Source organism: Quercus suber, unplaced genomic scaffold (assembly GCF_002906115.3).
Source record: "Quercus suber isolate HL8 unplaced genomic scaffold, Cork oak 2.0 scaffold_728, whole genome shotgun sequence".
NCBI classification, from domain to species: Eukaryota; Viridiplantae; Streptophyta; class Magnoliopsida; order Fagales; family Fagaceae; genus Quercus; species Quercus suber.
In genome coordinates, this window is record NW_027070168.1 from 317,934 (window position 1) to 338,527 (window position 20,594).

The 20,594-nt window shown below is 35.2% G+C and overlaps 2 protein-coding genes across 2 annotated transcripts; one reads left to right on the plus strand and one right to left on the minus strand.

The window, feature by feature from the left end:
• The first annotated feature begins 5,928 nt into the window (after positions 1 to 5,928).
• Positions 5,929 to 9,668, plus strand: LOC112005057 (uncharacterized). The gene is made up of 3 exons (XM_024037305.2): positions 5,929 to 6,567; positions 6,678 to 8,208; positions 8,304 to 9,668. The coding sequence occupies exons 1-3, from the start codon at positions 6,276 to 6,278 to the stop codon at positions 8,485 to 8,487; spliced, it is 2,007 nt and encodes a 668-aa protein (XP_023893073.1). The 5' UTR covers positions 5,929 to 6,275; the 3' UTR covers positions 8,488 to 9,668.
• Positions 9,669 to 14,035: 4,367 nt separating this feature from the next.
• LOC112005028 (uncharacterized) lies at positions 14,036 to 20,418 on the minus strand (the record flags this gene model as incomplete). Its single annotated transcript, XM_065766649.1, has 5 exons — positions 14,036 to 14,337; positions 14,454 to 14,586; positions 14,688 to 14,714; positions 18,600 to 18,630; positions 20,326 to 20,418. Coding segments are annotated over 5 exons (339 nt in total), but the record flags the coding sequence as incomplete, so codon positions are not given.
• Between the last annotated feature and the right edge of the window lie 176 nt (positions 20,419 to 20,594).

A 20,594-nucleotide genomic window follows, 5' to 3' on the forward strand; every position in this document is an offset into this window, starting at 1 on the left:
CGAGAGTCGGCCTTCTCCTTCTCCTTCCCTTTTTCAGATAGACGTGGCCTTTTTGAGACAGGAGTGCCACCTATCTCTTCCAGTGACACAGTTAGAGAAGCTGTCCTCGTCGTCTCTCCCACGAAAACGATCGGGTGGACGGAAGCAATTGGAGCAACGGGAGTGCCTCTCCCGGTAACACGCACTGTCTTCTGGCCGAGGTTGGACAGCGGCTCATCTTTCTTCGACCTTATTTTAGCGTAGAGGTCCTTGTTAAACTTCGTCGTCATCTCTGCCAGACAAGAGCAACATTAAAAAAAAAAGAAAAAAAGAAAAAAAAAAAAACAAAGGAAGAAGGAAAGAAAAATGCTGACGGGTTCAACACTTACTTTTTTTTCCTTCAATTTCAATGTTTCGCAAAACAAAAGAGGAAGGATCCGGACCGAGATTGTAAAAAGCTAGCGTCCTCAGGTCTACCAAGTCGTCCCAGCTCTCAATTGTCTGGGCGTATTCAATTGCTTGCTCAACTCGTTCCTTGTACCTGCTCTTGAGTTTAGGTCGTCTCTTCACTGCAAAAAGGAGGATAACAAAAAAAAAGAAAAAATTTGTGACGACCACAAGCAAATGAATACAACCAAACTAAAACGACAAGGAGGGAAACTAACGCACCTAAGGTCGGGGTTTCCCACCGACGAAGCAACCTTGGAATGTCACCCCATTCCTGACTGGAGGGAGTCTCAAAGTCATCCCCGGACACAAAGAAAAATCTTGACTTCCAATATCTGAAGGACGAAGGCAGCCCTCTAATAATCCTGGTCCTTCTCTCCCAAGGAACCAGCTCATAATACCCATACTCCTTTGATTCTTTCAAACGATAAAGGTGGACAAGTTCACCCACCTTAATCATATCCCCGTTAGCAGCCAACCATATCTCCATACAGTTGACTACTATTCTCCATGAATTAGGCATTAACTGCCCAGGGGCAATCCCAAAATGACTCAGAAGTTCCATGAAGAAAGGGTGGACGGGGAATCTAAGTCCACAGGTAAAGGCAGCCTCATAAAAGCACACCTCACCTGGGAAGAAATGACAAGCCCTATCCTCGTCACTAGGTCGACAAACGCGAACCCTTTCTGGAAACTAGAACTTATCCTTAAATCTACTCACCGTCTCGGCATCCAGACCACAAACCTCTTCAAGGGCATAAAAAGCCCTAACAACACGGGGAGAAGAGACAGCCGCATCCCCCTCCACTGGATTGCCGCTAGACAACAACCCAGTCTCGAGATCACTGGATCTAACCTCAGACATTATCTTCTCCTTCCTCACCTGACCCTCGAACCAGTCAATTGATTGCCTAATTAAAGGCAACAATTCAGTCAATGCCACACTAAGACCACTACCCTCAAAAACAAAATTTCCAAAATCTGAGAAAGTGCCTAAAGCCCCCCCTAAGCGCGCAAAAAGAAATGAAACCGAGGGACAAACAACTCTAACCTCAGAATTACCAACCATGAAAACCTAACAAAAACACAGAAAAGGAAAACAACACAACTAAATCACAGGAAAATTAAAAACAAAAAGAAGCAGGAAAAGGGAAAATTAGGAACAGTACCACAGCGAAACCAAGAAAGGAAAAGCGAGAGGGAAGGAGAAACATACCTTAATCAATGGCGGATTGAGGAAGCTCTGCTTAACCAGCGTACCAACTCAAAGAAAAATAGCAAGAAAAAGCTAAAGGAGTGCAATGATTGAAATGTGAAGAAGAAAAATGAGGAGAGAAGGAAGTTAAAAGAAAAAGCTCGAAAAACGGAAAGACGGTGGGAAACCCAATAGTCTCATCACTTTGGACATTAATTGTACCAATCAGCGTGTGCCACGTAGGCCACGATCTGTGAAGCGTTGCCGCTTCGCACTTAATACAGAGCAGAACCCCAAGAGTCATTTATAACTTGTAACCCTTCATATTCTATGATCGTCACTAAAACAACGAACACAAAATCGGGGGGCAGCTGACGAGATTGATAAGTACTGACGAAACTGTCAAGTCTATCCTAAGTGGACGAGTCCTTCGATATGGACGAGTATACCCTCAGGATAGACGACGTGGAAGACAACACTACTGACGAGGGCATCTAGGCCATTTAATACAATCAACTAAACAGATATACCTCCAACTGTATGAACCGTTTAAAGACATTGATGCCTCATTACACGGCCCCAAAACGTTACCAAAAGGAGCATTAAGACCTCTATAACTCCTCCAAGGCTAAGAACCATGAGAGCATATATAAAGCCCACACACTCCCACGAAGACGAGAGAGAGATATACAAGTAAGAAAGGAAATTGTTTCTTTGATTTCTGTTCATCTTATATTGCTTTATTTTGGAAGAGAGTTTCATACTCTGACTTTGGCATCTGAGACATTGTGACAGACACCACACCGATAACCGTCGGTGAAAGTTGAAGGATCATCTCCATCCGACGAACGTTACTAACGAGCTTACACTCATCAACTATAGTTTATAACCTAAACGTGAATAGTCTTTAAAGTTTAAAGAGGTTTAAAAAAAGATGTTATCTTAAAAAAAGAAAAAAGGAAAAAGAAAAAAGAAAAAAGAAAGATGGTGCTAAGTTCCAAAATTTATAAATTAGTAGTAAAATATATAGTGTAAGGTGGTAGTGATTGACGGCAGATCTAGTGAGGGCAGGACGTGAAATTACCGAAATATCCTCGTCCACTGTAATAGACTTTTTTTTTTTGTTGACAATTACTGTAATAGACTAATGCACAACATTACAAAGACCATTAATTGCAATTGTCTTTTTCATTGCCCCTCAACCACTCTTTTATTAGTGGTTTTCACCCGGCATCTAATTTTTTATCCCAAAGTCTGAAGGCTTCCTTTTCATGTTGAACTAAAATGACCATCAATATTTTCCCTTCAATAATTTTGCATGACTAACTTAATCTAAAGTGTATTGTGTGTAAAGTTTTTTCTTGAAAACTTAAACTCAAGTCTAATCTTTGTTCCTTTCACATCCTGCATAGAGTGGCTATCGCCGCAAAAATGATGCCAATTTTATTTTTGTTCCCTTTTTATTTATTTACATATAGAATCAGGATTTTCCCTGAAATCTATTTAGAATCAGGATTTTAATTCTTTCTTTACCGTGGTTGTAATTATTAAATTATTGAAATAAGCAGTGAGGTTTTATTCTTTCCTTCAATCAACGTCTATTCGTTTTCCTCCTTTTATATATTGAGTTTACATTAATATATATAATAATCACAACCACCATAAATATAAATACACGTAATGAATATAATAATAATAATAATAATAAAAAAAAATTATTATTCTAGCTCCAATAATAATAAATAATTGACTAAGGCAGTTAACCGATTCATGGTCTCTTCCAAGGTCCGGCCGTTCAACAAGGTTTCTCTCTTTGCCCGCACCCCAAGTTAGAATTTTCAATTTTCAAAATATACAATCACTCAAACTCATTATGCTTTTTTTTTTTTTTTTTTTAAAAAAAAAAAAAAAAAAAAACAAAAACAAAAAACAAAACCACAACCACGGCGGCTGGGAAGGCGTGGGGTGAGGTGATCGCGGCTGGGAAGGCATAGGGTGAGACGATCGGCGGCTGGGACGGCATGGCTGAGGCGATCGGTGGCTGGGAAGGCGTGGGCTGAGGCGATCGGCGGCTGGGACGGCGGGGCTGAGGCGATCGGAGGCGTGAGATGAGATGAGATGGGATGAGGCAATCGGCGGCGTGAGGCGTGAGGCGGCGTGAGGCAATCGGCGGCGTAAGGCGATCGGAGAGACTGACTGAGAGAGAGAGATGAGAGTGTTTTGAGAGAGAGATGAGAGAGTGACTGAGAGAGATGAGATATGAGAGAGAATTTTTATTATTTTATTTAACCGGCCGAATAAAAAAATATTTTTTCTGAACATCTAAAATTTTTAGATTTGCCACCACTGCTGCAGCGTGAGTTTTGTGTCTATGGAGCTATATTTTAGCAATATAGCAATATAGCTCCACTGCTGCAAATGCTCTTATATTGCTTTATTTTGGAAAAGAGTTTCATACTCTGACTTTGGCATCGGAGACATTGTGGCAGGCACCACACCGATGACCGTCGGTGAAAGTTGAAGGATCATCTCCATCCGACGAACGTTACTAACGAGCTTACACTCATCAACTATAGTTTATAAACTAAACGTGAATGGTCTTTAAAGTTTAAAGAGGTTTAAAAAAAGAAGTTATCTCAAAAAAAGAAAAAAGAAAAAAGAAGAAAGAAAAAAGAAAGATGGTGCTAAGTTCCAAAATTTATAAATTAGTAGTAAAATATATAGTGTAAGGTGGTAGTGATTGACGGCAGATCTAGTGAGGGCAGGACGTGAAATTACCGAAATATCCTCGTCCACTGTAATAGACTAATGCACAACATTACAAAGACCATTAATTGCAATTGTCTTTTTCATTGCCCCTCAACCACTCTTTTATTAGTGGTTTTCACCCGGCATCTAATTTTTTATCACAAAGTCTGAAGGCTTCCTTTTCATGTTGAACTAAAATGACCATCAATATTTTCCCTTCAATAATTTTGCATGACTAACTTAATCTAAAGTGTATTGTGTGTAAAGTTTTTTCTTGAAATCTTAAACTCAAGTCTAATCTTTGTTCCTTTCACATCCTGCATAGAGTGGCTATCGCCGCAAAAATGATGCCAATTTTATTTTTGTTCCCTTTTTATTTATTTACATATAGAATCAGGATTTTCCGTGAAATCTATTTAGAATCAGGATTTTAATTCTTTCTTTACCGTGGTTGTAATTATTAAATTATTGAAATAAGCAGTGAGGTTTTATTCTTTCCTTCAATCAACGTCTATTCGTTTTCCTCCTTTTATATATTGAGTTTACATTAATATATATAATAATCACAACCACCATAAATATAAATACACGTAATGAATATAATAATAATAATAATAATAAAAAATTATTATTCTAGCTCCTATAATAATAAATAATTGACTAAGGCAGTTAACCGATTCATGGTCTTTTCCAAGGTCCGGCCGTTCAACAAGGTTTCTCTCTTTGCCCGCACCCCAAGTTAGAATTTTCAATTTTCAAAATATACAATCACTCAAACTCATTATGCATTTTTTATTTTTTTTTTTATTTTTATTTTTTAACGAAACTCATTATGCTTTGTTTATAAAGAAAAGCAATTTATAATCTATTATATATAAGGAAAATTATATTTTATTTAATGACAAAATATACCGTACCATATATAATTGTTATTAATAGGTCTCTTTTTTGTGTTTATACATGAAAATATTAATTTATAAAAAATAAGTACCATAATTAGAAGAGTTTAGCTTACTTCTAATGTTTTTTTTAAAAAAATATCTTTTTATTGTAATAAGAGATTACCATATTACCCACTAACTAAATAAAACGTGAAAATTAAATTCCACTACTACTTGTCGTTGTATATTTAAAACAAAAAGACATGTACACTTAAAAAAATATTGAAAATAAGCTAAACCCTAATTGAAAATATATGTGATTAAATTCTGTAAGGACATGGTGTAAAACCCATGTTTTATTCATTCAATCCGAACATGTCATATTATCTTGTCATATATTTAAGAATAAGTACAACCACATTCAATCAATTTTAATACTCACATATAAATTTAACCAAATTAAAACTCTATTGAAATATTATTTGATATAGTAAAATAAAATAAATTTTAAATAAAATATTAATACGACGATCACTTATTAAATTTTGTAACTCAATTCTTACCAAATTGGACCCGTTATTAAATAGGTTAAAAAAGCTTTGACCCGCGTGTATTTCTATTTTCCACTAGTGATCAAAACAGTGTATTGTGGTAATAAATACGGTAGTGTTGAGTTGAGTTGAGTACGCCGTGCGCGGAAATCACAAAGATGCCGAGGGACAAAATAGTAAAAACCAACCTCGATTCCCGTCTGATATAGTGGCAGTTCACACACAGAGAGAGGAAAAAGAAAAAAAGAAAAAAAGAAAAGAAAGGAAAGAAACAAAGAATCAGAAGAAAGAAGAAGGAAGAGAAAGGGGAAAGAAGAGAAATCAAAGACACCACGACGATGATGCAAGAGATTTGAGCAAGAAGAAGAAGAAGAAGAAGAAGAGGAAGGTGAATTAGAGAGGAGAGAGAAAGAGAGACTATTTTTTTATTAAAAAAAAAAAACAAAAAAAAGAAAGAAAGAGAAAGATTTAAAGATGGTAGGAGGAGATAGCGTGGGCGCAGCGACGGCATCTAGTTCAGGAGGAGGATTAGCGGAAGCGCAGTACGTATCGGCGAAAACGTCGGTGTGGTGGGACATAGAGAACTGTCAAGTGCAGAAAGGGAGTGACCCACACAAAATCGCTCAGAACATCAGTTCCGCACTCGTCAAAATGAACTACTGCGGCCCCGTCTCTATCTCCGCTTACGGCGACACCACCCGCATCAACTCCGCCGTCCAACAAGCTCTCTCCTCCACCGGCATCTCCCTCAACCACGTCCCCGCCGGTAACCCTTTTCTTCAACTCACTCTTTTTTTTTTTTTTTATTAATTTTTTTAACTTCTAGATCTTAGATTATTAGATCTAGTGTTAATTGTAAATATAATTTATATATAGGGGTGAAAGATGCGAGTGACAAGAAGATATTAGTGGATATGTTGTTTTGGGCAGTGGACAATCCTGCTCCGGCGAACTATTTGTTAATATCAGGGGATAGGGATTTTTCTAATGCTCTCCATCAGCTTCGTATGAGGAGATATAATATTCTTTTAGCGCAGCCGCAGAAGGCGTCCGCGCCGCTCATTGCTGCGGCTAAGAGTGTGTGGCTTTGGACTAGTCTCTCTGCCGGTGGCCCCCCGCTTTCCAGTGGCGAATCGTCTCAGTTTGCTAATGGTTTTAGTTTCCATAGTTCGAATTTTGATATGCCTATGCCTATGCCTAAGCCTGTGCCTATGTCTATGCCCATGCATATGCCTATGCACTATTCTGTGTTGGAACCTAGTCAATTTAGCCAATATAGCAGCCAACCGATGCAATTCAATTCGGATAATCAAAGGCCTTCTAGTGGAGGTAGTAGCGGAAGTGGTGGTGGAGGAGGAGGAGGGGGAGGGGGAAGGGGGGAGAATAGGTCTAAAGGGAAAAATAAATCAAAAAATGTAAACCAGAATCAGCCAAGTATATCGCGAGTCTCAAGTGTGCCGGTTTCGTTTCAAGAGAGTAAAAACAACAATGACTACCCTTACCAACCGGAACATATGCAAACAAAGCAGTTTAAGAAAGCCCCACATGAGTTCTTTGGTGGCATGGAGCCTCCTGCAGTCCCTGCTAGTCGGTCTTCCCCCAATTTGTTTCACGGCAGTGTTGATAATTCAGCTGGGAGTAATGCTAGTAATTTCGTAGGAAACCCACAAAATCAATATCCTAATCCTTTGAGGCCCAACAACCCCCCACAAATGCAAAATTCGTTTGGACCCAGACCCAGACCCGAGAACGTGCATCATCCGAATGCTCATGGTCAAGGTTTTCAGCCAATTCCTCAAAGACCTGATGGCCCTAGATATTACCCTCCTCCCCCTGATATGGGTCGGTTAAATATCTCTGATTTTCCCAATTATGCTCAAAACCCTCCTAATGAGTATCGGCCAAGCTCTACAGAATCTCCATATCCTCCAGCTCGCGCAAACGGGCCGCAAAAAGGCCATAATGTGAACAACAGGTATCCTCCGCGTGGTTCTGAATATCCACCACCACCTGTTTCTAGTAATGGTGGCTGGGGATCACAAGGTCGAGCAACACCTTCTGAGAAAGTGCAAGGGCTTATTGGTGTCATCCTACTTGCCTTAAACACCCTGAAAAATGAAAAAATTACGCCTACTGAAGCAAACATAGCTGATTGCATTCGTTATGGAGATCCGAAACACAGAAATACTGATGTAAGAAAGGCATTGGATAGTGCAATTGAGCAGAATATGGTAGTCGTGCAGAACGTAGGTGCATTGCAGTTCTATGTTGGTAAAAATGAGAGATTATGGAAGTGTGTGAACCCTATCGGTGGTAATCCTAATCAGTACCCGAAAGCATGGGATAGCATACAGAAGTTTCTTACTACCTCAGCTGGACGATCAGCAATGATGGCTACTCAAAGCAGGTAGAATGGTTTAATGAATTTTTTCAATACTTTGTCTTCCTGGATTAGCAAATTCTTACTACTTGAACAATTGCTGTCTTTTCTTTGCACTGCAGATACGAAGCAGCTTTGACACTAAGGAAAGCATGTTTAGAAGGGCTTTCTTTGGGCGAAATATTCCAGATCTTGAATATGGTTGTTGCTAGAAAATGGATTATTCCTCATCACTCAGGATGGCAGCCGGTTTCCATTGCTCTTGCAGAGACTAAAACTGATATAGGGATTGAAACTGGTGCTTGACTTTATCAAGTTCAGTTTTGGTACCCAAAAAAAAGTGGCCTTAAGATTGTTACAGGTGCAAGTTTATCATCATTTAATTGGATTTGTTGACTGGAGGAACATGGGTCACTTTTGATATAAACTATATTATCTAAAAAACTACGGTAGGTGGAACTTCTAGATTGTGGATTAAGCAGGTTAGGTTATTTGATTTTTTTTTTCCCTTGTTTGGCTGGAAACTAGCTGGCTTCTACAGAGAGAGAGAGAGAGAGCCTGCTTTTATTAAGGTAGCCTATTAGTCTATTATAATTCCCCCAGTGTGGCTGCCGGAAGCTGCTCTCTGCACCATATTTGTATCTTTTCAAGGGTTGTTTGGACCTGAACTACGAGGCTTTTGTCTGAACAAGCCATCTATTAGACATTTGGTTCTTGCCAGATATTGCTTAATTAGAGCTACTGCTCCTTCCTAGGCCTTGTTTTTAAATGATAGGGTATTTTAGGAGAGGCACTATTGGAAGAGTGGTAAGCTTTCTTTTTAAAAACATGAAGTCTTGAACGAGTTTCATAGCCATTGATGTAGAATCATTTGTAGCATGGCCGGCATGATCAGGTTATGCTGACTTCTGACATAGGGCCCCTGGAGATAAGTTCTATTGAAGATGTGTCCTATGTCTGTATTCTGTTCTGTTGAAGGTTTTGAGATGGCAACTACAACAATTGTGGAGTTTAGTGGTTCAGTTAATGGACTGGAAGAAAGTTATTGAGAAAAAGAAAGCAACTCCATAGGCATCAAAGAATCTTATAAGGTATGCTCTCTTCAGAGTTTCTTTATGGCTGGAGACTTTTTGTATTGGTTTTGGAACTATGAGACGGAGCATTGTCTAGCATACGAGTGTATGTGAATATGTTTACGATTTCTGGATCATGTAGGGTTTGGTCATAAATAAATTTGCTTTGATTTGGGTGGTACAGCTGGAGCTCTGGCTTCTACTTAGACACTGTTTGTATCAACCATCCTGCTGGTAGAAAACAATACAGTTCTGGGAAGAACACTGGTAGTAGCAATTTGGAAATGTTGTTATTTACATTTCAGTTCCTTTTAATGTTGTTTTATACCCAATATGTGGTAATAAGTTGGCTTAATACCAGTACTGAAAGTATTTGGGTATGCTTCAAATATGATTTTATTGCTGTTTATTTTCTCTTCAGTTTCATTTTTAATGGATTGTTTCAGCACAAATTTGGAAGTATGTGGGGAATTGTTTCTCAAATATGATGTTGAAACTTGAAACCCATATATCTTTAATCTTTGTGAAGAGCCAGTATAATATTTTTGGGTTGTCTCTTCTGTGTTAAGAGCAATATGAGAATCGTTGATCTGTGCCTAGACCGGTATGGGTTTTCGAATGAATTGTTTGAGGACATTTGATTTGCTTAAAACGCAATCAAACCTGGTGGATTCTAAGTAATCTGCTCAACCCAAATAAGTTTTGCAGAATTGTTCATGTATTACGTAGTTCACTCTAATTTTGTCCCGAATTCAATTTACTCTTATAATAATATAATTCTGTTTTTAAAAGGGTGCAATTTGTAATTTAACTTAACTTTTAAAATGTCCTCATATAAAAATTTGGCATTGGTTTTTAGAAAAATATAAAATTAAAAAAGTTAATTCAATTATAAGTTTGGAATAGTTTTTTCTTAAAGACACAAGTTAAAAAATAATAAATATTAATAGATATTCAATAATGAGTTGTAATGCATATTCTTTGAAAGGAAAATATAATTTTGAATATTTTATTGATTTTCAGATACAAGTTCGATGAAGACGTGTGCTTTACCTGATATTTATGTATGTTTTGACTTTATTTCTTAAGAAATATATAAAACATGATTTAATGGAGAATTTAATACACTTTATTTGTTGATGTACAAGCTTTTGAAGGCAATATTTATTTTAGATATAATTATATTGGTTTAGCTTCAAATCAATTTAGAGTTTATCTTTCTTCCATCCATTATGTGGGAATTAAAGAGGCCATTTATGTGGAGCAAGATGACCTTTACATGAATAGTTTTAGGGCAAAGGTTTGCTGCAAACTAAGTTGTAGTAAATTTTGCAAACTAGTGATGTGTCAATATTTGAGAACAACACCTGTCTTGGGCAAGATAGGTGTTGTTCTCAGATATTGACACATCACTATTTTATGGGATTTGCTGCAATTTAGTTTGTAGCAAATTCTTGCCCATAGTTTTATAAATAGCCAAGTAGTGGGTTTTATGAAATAGCTTTAAACTAGCTTGTAGCTAAACTCTTTTTAATTGATTTTTTTTATTTGGAGAAGTTTTTTAATTCATTTTCTACTTTAAGTGAGTAAATAAATATAAATAAACTTTTAATAAACATTTAATCCCAATGTTTTTTTTTTTAATAAAAATTTTATCTTGATGATAATTTTTAACAAATGAATAATAAGCCAATTATGAAAAAAAGGACTCGTTTTCTATTAATACCCTCAGTCGGTGCGCGCACGTGTTTCATACGTCTGTGTGCCTTCAAGTAAACGAGAATTTGTGCATGCGAAGCAGCTAATTGGTGTATATAGTCAAATTTTGATAATTAAAGATTTGGTCTTTTCTGGCTGGACTACATTTTGTATCAATCAAATTTAAAAATATACGACATGCTTGTAGATTTGTCGTTTTCTACACGCAGCTCCAAAATTTTTAATTATTAAAATCGAGAAGAGAGTCGAGAAAATAACTATGTATAATATACAATCATTCTTTCTTTCTATAAAATAATAATCGTTCCTTTTGTTCGAGATTCAAAAGATAATAGTGTAATTACTGTAACCATTTTCTTAACTTTAGGCCAAATACACGACATACCAGCCTTGACCCACACCAACCTTTCACCTAACTTGTAGTGTGACTATTTCCTACAATTTCATAGGCTTGGTCCTGCACTTCTCTGAGCTACTTATTATTAAGAAGAATTTTAGATAAACTGTTGTTCATTTTACTTTCTCCTTCATGTCCTACTCCCTTTGTTTCTGAATAATGAATACCAATTATATATATCTTGTATATGCAGAGATTTACACACTATTACAGTAAACATAGATACATAAAATACTTTCTTCTCTCTCAATTGAGCTAACTAGAATCCACAAAATGTATTCAACCTTTTAATAAAGTAAAGGATAAACTAGAAAATCTATCAGTATTATATGTATTGAATTTTCAATTAAATAATTGTTATTTTGAGGCATTTGAAGTACAATAATGTGGATCCAAGACAACATTTATCTACAGGTTTAACTTTGCTTACCCAAGAATGATAATGTTATTAACAACTAACAAGGTATGAATCCATCAATCTTATTCTCAAAAAAGAAAAAAAAAAAAACCATCAATCTAATTGTTTTGAAATTTTTGGATTTGATTCATTACTTTTGAAGCTACAAGGCTTAATTTGTTAGGGTTTAATTTACTACTTTTTAAACTATAGGGCTTAATTTGTTACATTCCTTAAACTATAGGATCTAAAATGTAATTACTACTAGATAAAAAAAATTTACTGTGAGTGTCAAAAACTCTTCAATCACCTAACTATTATCTTGAGTATATGTACTATGTAGTACTTTTGTTTCACACACTAAAAAATTACAGAGATGAATTCCTTGAAGGCGACTCTAAGAAATTGACTAAGAGTTTTGAACTCAAAATTACATTAATGTCATGAGATCTTGGGAACTATTAAATCTTGACCACTAAGTAATTATTATGCAGATGAACTTCTAAAAGGTGACTTTAAGATGCTAGCTAGAGTTTTGAACTCAAGACCGCATGAATCTCGTGATACTTTGAATACCATTAAACTATCCCTCAAGATTATCGATCTAATTCATCTCTTACGACTTAAGCATCGCTTTATCTTTTTTATTTGGCTGAGGTCGGTAAAAAATAATGCTGACCGTAGTATATGCTCCTTTTTCTTTTTGGTTGCCTAGTGGGAGTTCTATATATCTGGCCAAAAGGATAAAAAGTTGGAGCTCTATTTACGTTTCTTTTTTTCTTTTGATCCAAATACCACGTTAAGGAAACTGCTTCTAAGAGTTTAGCTGTACTAGAATCCAATCCAATCCGAATGGCATGACGTGAAGCATGAAAGAACTTGATTCAGTTGATTGTCAATCTTCCCCACCTTTCGCGAAACCCCAAGGAACTTTCGGCTCCTTTCCTCATAATACATATCAGATAATGCTTCTCTGGCAACCTTTTCTTAAGTGGAACTTTATTCACTTTTTTCGAACTTTTCCGAGTGAAGAAGCAACCTATTTGCATATTCTCAAGAAACACGAATCAATCTCCAATCAAAATATTTATGGGCTATTGATACCATCCTTCCAATATTAGTGTACCATTGATGCCACTCTTCCTTCTCAAGACTGTGTCAAGGATTTTGCAGCTCAACCAACACCTTTGCATGTTTCTTATGTAGACATCCAATCTTGAATCCACCCTCTCTCGCTATATGATTATTGTATATTATTTTATTGTGTAAAAATACAAGTTTTATAACTCAACTAACACCTTTGCATGTTTTTAATGTAGACATCTAGGTTTGGATTCCCCCTCTCCCGCTATATGATTCTTGTTTATTACTTTATTATGTAAAAATACAAGTTTTGTAGCTCAACTAATGCCTTCACATGTTTCTAAAGTAGACATTCAGATTCGAAATCCTCCCTCTCTCGCTGTATAAGTTTTGTTTATTACTTTATTGTGTAAAAAAAAAAAAATAATTTAAAAAATTGTACACTCTCTTTTGAGGTGAAACCAAAGTGAATAGTTTCTATTCTTGTTACTTGTTCGGTTCCATTTCATTGTGTAGGCCATGGACCAAAAAGGCAAAAAGGAAAGATGGAAGTATATATTCAAAAATTTCACCAGAGAGACCAAACTATTATCTTCAAAATTCGAAATATTTACAAAAAAGTTCAGTACAATGGAAAAGGAGCTTTAACATTTTCATTTTCTTCTTTTCAGCCTATAATCGTTTTTCTACATTACTATACTACGGAAAATAATACTACCTTGTCTTTCGCTTTCTCTACCTTATTTTCTTTTATAGAAAGTAAGCAAAAGGAGTTAAATCTAACTTTAAGCTTTTTAAAAAAGTTGGATCCATGTGCTTACAAAGGAGGAGACTAGGGCCCGTTTGGTACGTGTGTTTAAACAACAATTTTTAATTTTTTTAAAAATACGTGTAAATAAAAAAATGTGTAAAATGCGTGTAATATTATTTAAAACTGAAAATATATATTTAAAATGATGTATCAAACAACCCCTTAGTGCGTTTGCCTAAAAATTATTTTGCGTTTTACATTTTTAGCTGAGTCTCACGGTCCTGTTCACAACCCAGTCAAACTTGTGAAAATCACGCATAAGTAGTAAATCTTGGGTCTCACAGCACTATTTTTAGCTTAAAAATTATTTTGCTACAGTATTTTCAGTAATAAATTTTTAGTTTTCAGCAAAATAAGCGATATTCAATCAAACCTTGAGAAACAAATTCCTTTCTGAAACAGAGACCACACTTAGAATATGTAACAACATATATGTTCTTTGATATCTGGGACAAATTATTCTTGCTAACTGCACTGATGAGTTGAAAATTACAATTAATTCAGAAAAGTGTACATATATATATATATATATATATATTTTTTTTTTTTTTTTATTTTTTTTTTTTTCTTTCTTTCTTACAGAATATAATGTGTATTATGATTCCACTAAGGGGCTGGGGATCAAGGAAGAAAAGGATTGTGAGAAGGATATGCGGCCTTTTCCTTTTTATAAGCCCTGAGAAGCAAAAACATAGAAAGAAGTTAAAGAACATATATAACCGTTCAAATCTTCTCAAACAACCTCTTCTTAAACAGAAAATGACCATCCTCACAATTGAGTCTGTCAATCACCTTGTAGCATTTAATCCCCCGAGTGCAACTGTTCCCAAAATAATAAAGAGGAAAGGGACTCGAATCAAAGTGGCATTTCCTCTTCCTCCTTGTGCTCTTGGAACTCCAGTTCTCACTACTCGTGTATTTGTAACTGACCAAGATAAATGACATCTCAGACAAGAATTAACCAGACAAGCTAAATTAAATGAAAAAGACAGAGGTATAGAAAATTATTTTTTAAAAGGAAATTACCTGAAGATGAACCTTGTCTTCTTGTACCTGTGGAAGGCATCATAAAAAACATGAATGTATCAATGTCAAATCTGTTATTATTATCTCATGATGGTATATCCACTTCATTATCCTTCCAATAAGGTGATCAGCTTTCCTATCATGGTTTGCAAACCCACAACCAAATAACTTCTAGATTTTGATTGGACAAACTTTAACTGACTCCATCATTAAATTCAACCTTAAGAGTTTCGTGGTCACTTATGTACCAGAGTTTATGGAAAACAAAGCTACAGCCATAGATACAAAGCACATTATCTAAAAATTGAGTCAAGCAATGACAATGAATTCAGAAAACAGATTAGAAAGCTGTAAAGTAAACTACGATATAGACAATTGATTAAAAGAAATAATTAATTGAAAGAGAATGGACAAATATACCTCATTAAGAAGTAGGGCTATCTCCCTAGTACTTCCAAATACAAGAAGTTGAGCTATTATTATCACTGACTCAGATGTTGATATACTAACAACCACCAACATATCAACTGCAGTGAGGGGGAAAAAAGAATATACATGGTGAAGTAGAATAGAAGTATAGGTTCTGACAGTTGTACTAATCAAGGTAATTAAGAATTTTTTTACTATTCAAGTTACATATTGTGTCACAGCCGTATTACCTGGATCGAGCTCTGTTCTTGTACTTATAGCCAAATCCATTCCAAAGTCAGCTTTGGAGGAAACAAAAACAGGAATCTGATAGGATAACATCAGAAAACTGGTTAAAAGAAAAGTAAAGCAAAACAGTTTAAAAGAAAAAAAGGAACAAGTATCAACTGCTTTATACGGGCAACTAGTGCATCTGAATGAACATTTTCACATTCAAACACTAAGGAAGCAACTAAATTGCTTTAAAATTAGTTCTGCCATACAAATAGAATGTCATAGGCAGAAGATAAAAACAATAAGAAACCAGTACCTGCATGGAGGCAGCAATACTTTTCCCATTGTCTGATTCTTGTCAAACAATACATTCATTTAGACCAAGAATCACCTCAGGATACTGTCACAGAAAATTATGAACTTAAAATAAGAAATTATGAGAATTATGATAAAGAACATAAAAAGTCGTTACTTTTCATGCCATTATGAAATCAGGTTGATACCAGAGAGGATGCAGGAATAATGAATTCCAGTGGTTGTCTATCAGACTTCAGAAAGGTTCATATTTTTGTGCATCATCACCATGAATGGCTTTAATTGCAAGCTTAGCACTATATTGTCATTATATATAAAAGACATTGACCGGCTTTCATCACTTTCCATCTTTTGAAGAACTTCAGCGATAGGTTCTAAAGATTTTTTGTGAATTCTTTAGATATTCCACCACTGAGAAGTTCCTGATCCTTTGTGAATTCTTTCTTCATAAACCTTAACAATCATGTGCTATTATAGATAAATTTTGTAATTTTTTTGGCTTTATCCATGCATTTGCCTACCCTTTTTATATTAAGAAAATCTTCAGCATTTTATCAATGCAATAGATGGCACATGGTTTCAAAATAAAAATTTCCTTTTCTCTTCAATAAAAATTTCTTACTTATTATCTGTGATGGAGCTTAGACAGAAAGATCTTAGCAGGAACCTTTTCACATTTTAAAGGAGACTTTACTCACCCATCTCTTCCACTACTTTGTCCAACAGCTTAAAAAGGTTTGCAGCATCTTCTATTATATCAGTGACATCAATGGAAGATAACACTTCCTTGCAAGTTTTCTTCTCACATATCATCTTTGTTCTTACTTGCCTGAAGAGTGGGGATGTCTGGTTCTTCAGTGATTTCAGAAATACAGAATCTAATCTTGATCTTTTAGGTTCAGCAGCATTGGTACCAGGACACCTCCCCTTGACATTATTTCTAATTTCACTAAAACTTTATAATCCAAAGCCAGCATTTCCCTATTTATACATTGCAAAAATTCCTTCATCATGCTCCTCTTCTTTCTCATTGTCTGAATGCATATGAGTGGATATTGCCTTAATAACTGGTTTCCGAGGCCTTCTGCCAGTACGGTGCCATTTCATGTTCTCCTTAATTCTTAGATACACATCCACAGGTGCCTTTTCACAGTATGCAACTTCTCCTGGGATCCTGGCCAGATGTTGTTTGAACCTGTTTATGCCTCCACTGATTATTTTTTCACAATCGTTGCATTTAACCCTTTTCTTCTTTTCATCTTGAGGAACAAAATGTTCCCACCCAAGGTCTCCGTGTCCTACTGTCTGGAGAGGGGAGAATCCACTATTTAAGTTGTCATAAGTCATTACTTTCTTTCCTTTCTGTTTATAACCTATACTTGCTTCTTCCATTCCATTATATTCATTAGAGTGGAAATTAAATATCCGTGTTCATATTCAGACTGCCTTCACTTCCTAACAGAATGACATCCTTCCAGGTTTTTCCTCATACTCAAGCATACATCCTCCGGAACCTTTTCACAATGAGTAACTTCTCCAGTCAGTCTAACCAAACTTTGCTTCAATCTAAATATTCCACCGCTGACCATTTTCCCGCAATAGTTGCATTTAACCTTCTTTTTCCTTTCATCCTGAGCAATACCATTCTCCCATCCAGGATCAAGATATCCTGAGGACTAAAGTGGGGCCATCTCTTCAACCATGTGGTAAGTAGCCAGCTGTAGAAACTTTATCTTCTTCCTGTATATGATTGAAAATAATTAAATAAATAACCCACTTCAGAAAATAAGTAACCCCCCCCCCCCCCCCCTTCTTCCAAACTCGGGTGGGGAGGTGAAATTGAAATGAACATAGTTACACACACACACACATATATAAAACTCACCAAGGTGGGCCCTTTGGACCCACCCTTGGGAAGTAAACCATGGATACACGATTCCACCCACCAGAGTCGAGTATTACGTAATCCAGGGGAACTAAGTTTGTTGTGTCCAATCCCACAGGCAAATAAATACCATTCAGGGTTTAAAAATCTTGAAAAAGCCGTACACATAATTATAACTTTATAAGTACCATGAAATCCTAATCCTAAGCAGAAAAATTCAAAACTATAGGGGAAATTGAAAACCACTTCTGGTTTTATCACCCTTATTATCTCAAAGGAAAATTCAATTTGGTGCTAAGTCTTATACAAACAAAAATATCATGTCACTGATCAACTAGTTAATCTTTAAATACGATTTCACCATGAATTTCAGTTTTGATACAGCTGAAACAAATACCATAAATTTTCATAAATTCTTTCAAACTTTCAATTCATCATAAATGATAATTTTTTTGATCCATTCATAATAGAGTGACAGTTTAATTATGTCAATAGTGTCTGCAAGGCAAAAAGGGGGAAAGAGATGTGAGTTGTACAATGTATTTGCCTGTCTGAAACACTGGAATTCCTTCCCAATCGCATATCTCCTGTTGCATGCCCCAAGACTATCCAGTTGGCTTAGATATCTTCTTCAGAATCCTCAAAAAAATCACTTGAGCAAGCCTACGCTAACACTTAAAACTACAGTAACAGTTAAAGAGAACTCAAAAACAGGTACAATGAGACATACGAGAGAAAGGGCAAAGGGAAAAAAGAAAAAAGAAAAAAGAAAAAAAAAAAAAGAACAAGCAAATTGGAAAACAAGTACAGAAAATATCGAACAACTCAACCAAATCAAGGTCATTTCAACAGAAAAACAGAAACAGCATAAAGTGGCATGGTTCAGATAATGCATCATTCTGAAAATTTAGAACATGAATTTTATTAACATATTGAGTTGATTATGCTAAATTAGTAGATTGAAAATTGAGATTGACAAGTTTGTCCAATAACTTCTTTAGTCCATTTGGGAGTTTGCAAACCATGACTCTATCTTACACCTTTGGTATTTTTTACAATAGGAAAATTACCAGACAGCAGGCAAGAGTATGCTTCTGAAATCTGCAGCAAATTCACATGTTGAGGTCAGTTATTCCATGAGTACAAATGAAACTGACAAAATTATCTGAAAGAAAATGCAAAATTTCAGAAAATAATGAATAGCAGTACTCTGTACTCCTCATGTTAAAATAGGGGTTCACATACTCATGTTCTGTCATCCAAGACCTAATTAATGTGAAAACAACGCTAGAAAAGGCTATGGCCAGGTTAAACATACTTTATAAGTTTATATCATCTACAGACAGAAAATGGCTGAAAGGTGATGAAGAGTCTGATTTTCCTAGCTGATTCTAAAATTTATACTAGTGAAAAGATTGTGCAGTGTTGACATTAACCTTGAAAAGGCTCTATGGCAGACAGGAACCTGCAATCCCAATCAAGAACTGGCTTTTCCAACTGTGGATGACCAAGTTACTGAGCCTCAACTAAATATGGTAAATCTATGATTGTATCCCATATCTAGTTTTTATTTGTAAAAAAGGAAGAAAATAAAACATAATTTTATCACTTATGAAAATGTAGTATTCCGTATACTTGATCATAAACCTCTACAAAAATCATACAATTCTAGTTCTTCCACTCCACGATATCTAGTGTCGATCTTTCATTGATCACAAGTGATCATCCCCCAACCCAATAAAGTACCAACCAGACACACCCCAAACCTTATCTAACATTTGCAGGGGTGGCGCTACTATATATTCAGGGGGTTCAAATGAACCCCCTGACTTCCAAAAAAAAAATTTTATATATATTTATTTATAATTTTTTTGGTTAGTTTAATACTTTAATTTATTTTTAAAAATGTTTTTGTGCACCCTGACTTAAATTTTGCACACCCTTGTTACAAGTATTTTCAACTCTAAGAGTAAAGCGTAAGTGTTTGTGAATTGTGAATTGTAAGTCACTCTTTTTTATAAATTTATATTATGTATGAGTGTGTCTAATATTGTTTGTGCGCATTACTTTTTGTTATAATGCTATTTGTGTAAATTATGATGTGTGTGGACGTTTGTGTGTACAATATAAATATAATATAAATTTATATGATTTAATAATTAGGAAAGAGAGATGGTTTGTTACATGTGTGTGTATTGTTATCATGTTATAATAACTTTTTTTTTTAATAAAGTTAGTAAAATTTAAGAAAAAAATTTGTAAAGTTAGTGATTGTCCAAGCATTTGATTGGTTAAGTAAACATATGGTGCATAGTTTTATGTATGCATGAGTGTCATTGTGTGCGTCAATAATTAATACAAAGTTAACGAGTTTAGTTTAGTCATTTAGTTTAAAATATTTTTATAATAACAATAACAAATAGATAATAACAATTGCATAAAAATAAAGATGTTAGATAAACTTTAAAAAATAAAATAGTTATAGGCTCATAGCTCCCCACATTGGCAATAGATACTCATAATGAACTATCATATAACAATTCAAAATTTGAAAACTTGTAGAAGAAAATTATAAATCTTCATGTATTAATTTTTTTGTCGATTAAAAGTTCTTTTTTTTATTAAAATTTTTTAATGACCTCCTAAACAAAATTCCTAGAGCCACCACACTGAACATTTGCATATAGTAGATCATATATGTAACTATAGTGAAACTAATTATGAAAGCTAGGCAAAAAAGAAAAGAAAAAAAAGCAATTACCTAAACTTCAGAATGTTTAGGCACAGTATCCTTACCAATTTGAACTTTGACTCTGCCTGGGGTTTTTGTTGAGCTGGAAAAAGGTCAGGATGAGACTCCCATACCTTCCTTTTGTAAGCTGCTTTAACCTACAATCACAACCCACACCATAACAATTACCAATAATAATCATCAACTAAAAAAAAAAAATCCCATGGCACAAAAACTACAATCAAACAATCCATCAAAATCACAAATTATCAACTTGACCCATTCTCCAGTATGAGCTAGAAATTGAAACCCAGAACCAGTAATTGAGCTAGAG

Coding starts and splice junctions, on each gene's coding strand:
- LOC112005057 (XM_024037305.2), top strand. CDS start 6,276: ATGGTAGGAGGAGATAGCGTGGGCGCAGCGACGGCATCTAGTTCAGGA. Junction 6,568..6,677: donor CCTCAACCACGTCCCCGCCG/GTAACCCTTTTC, acceptor ATTTATATATAG/GGGTGAAAGATGCGAGTGAC. Junction 8,209..8,303: donor ATGATGGCTACTCAAAGCAG/GTAGAATGGTTT, acceptor TTTGCACTGCAG/ATACGAAGCAGCTTTGACAC.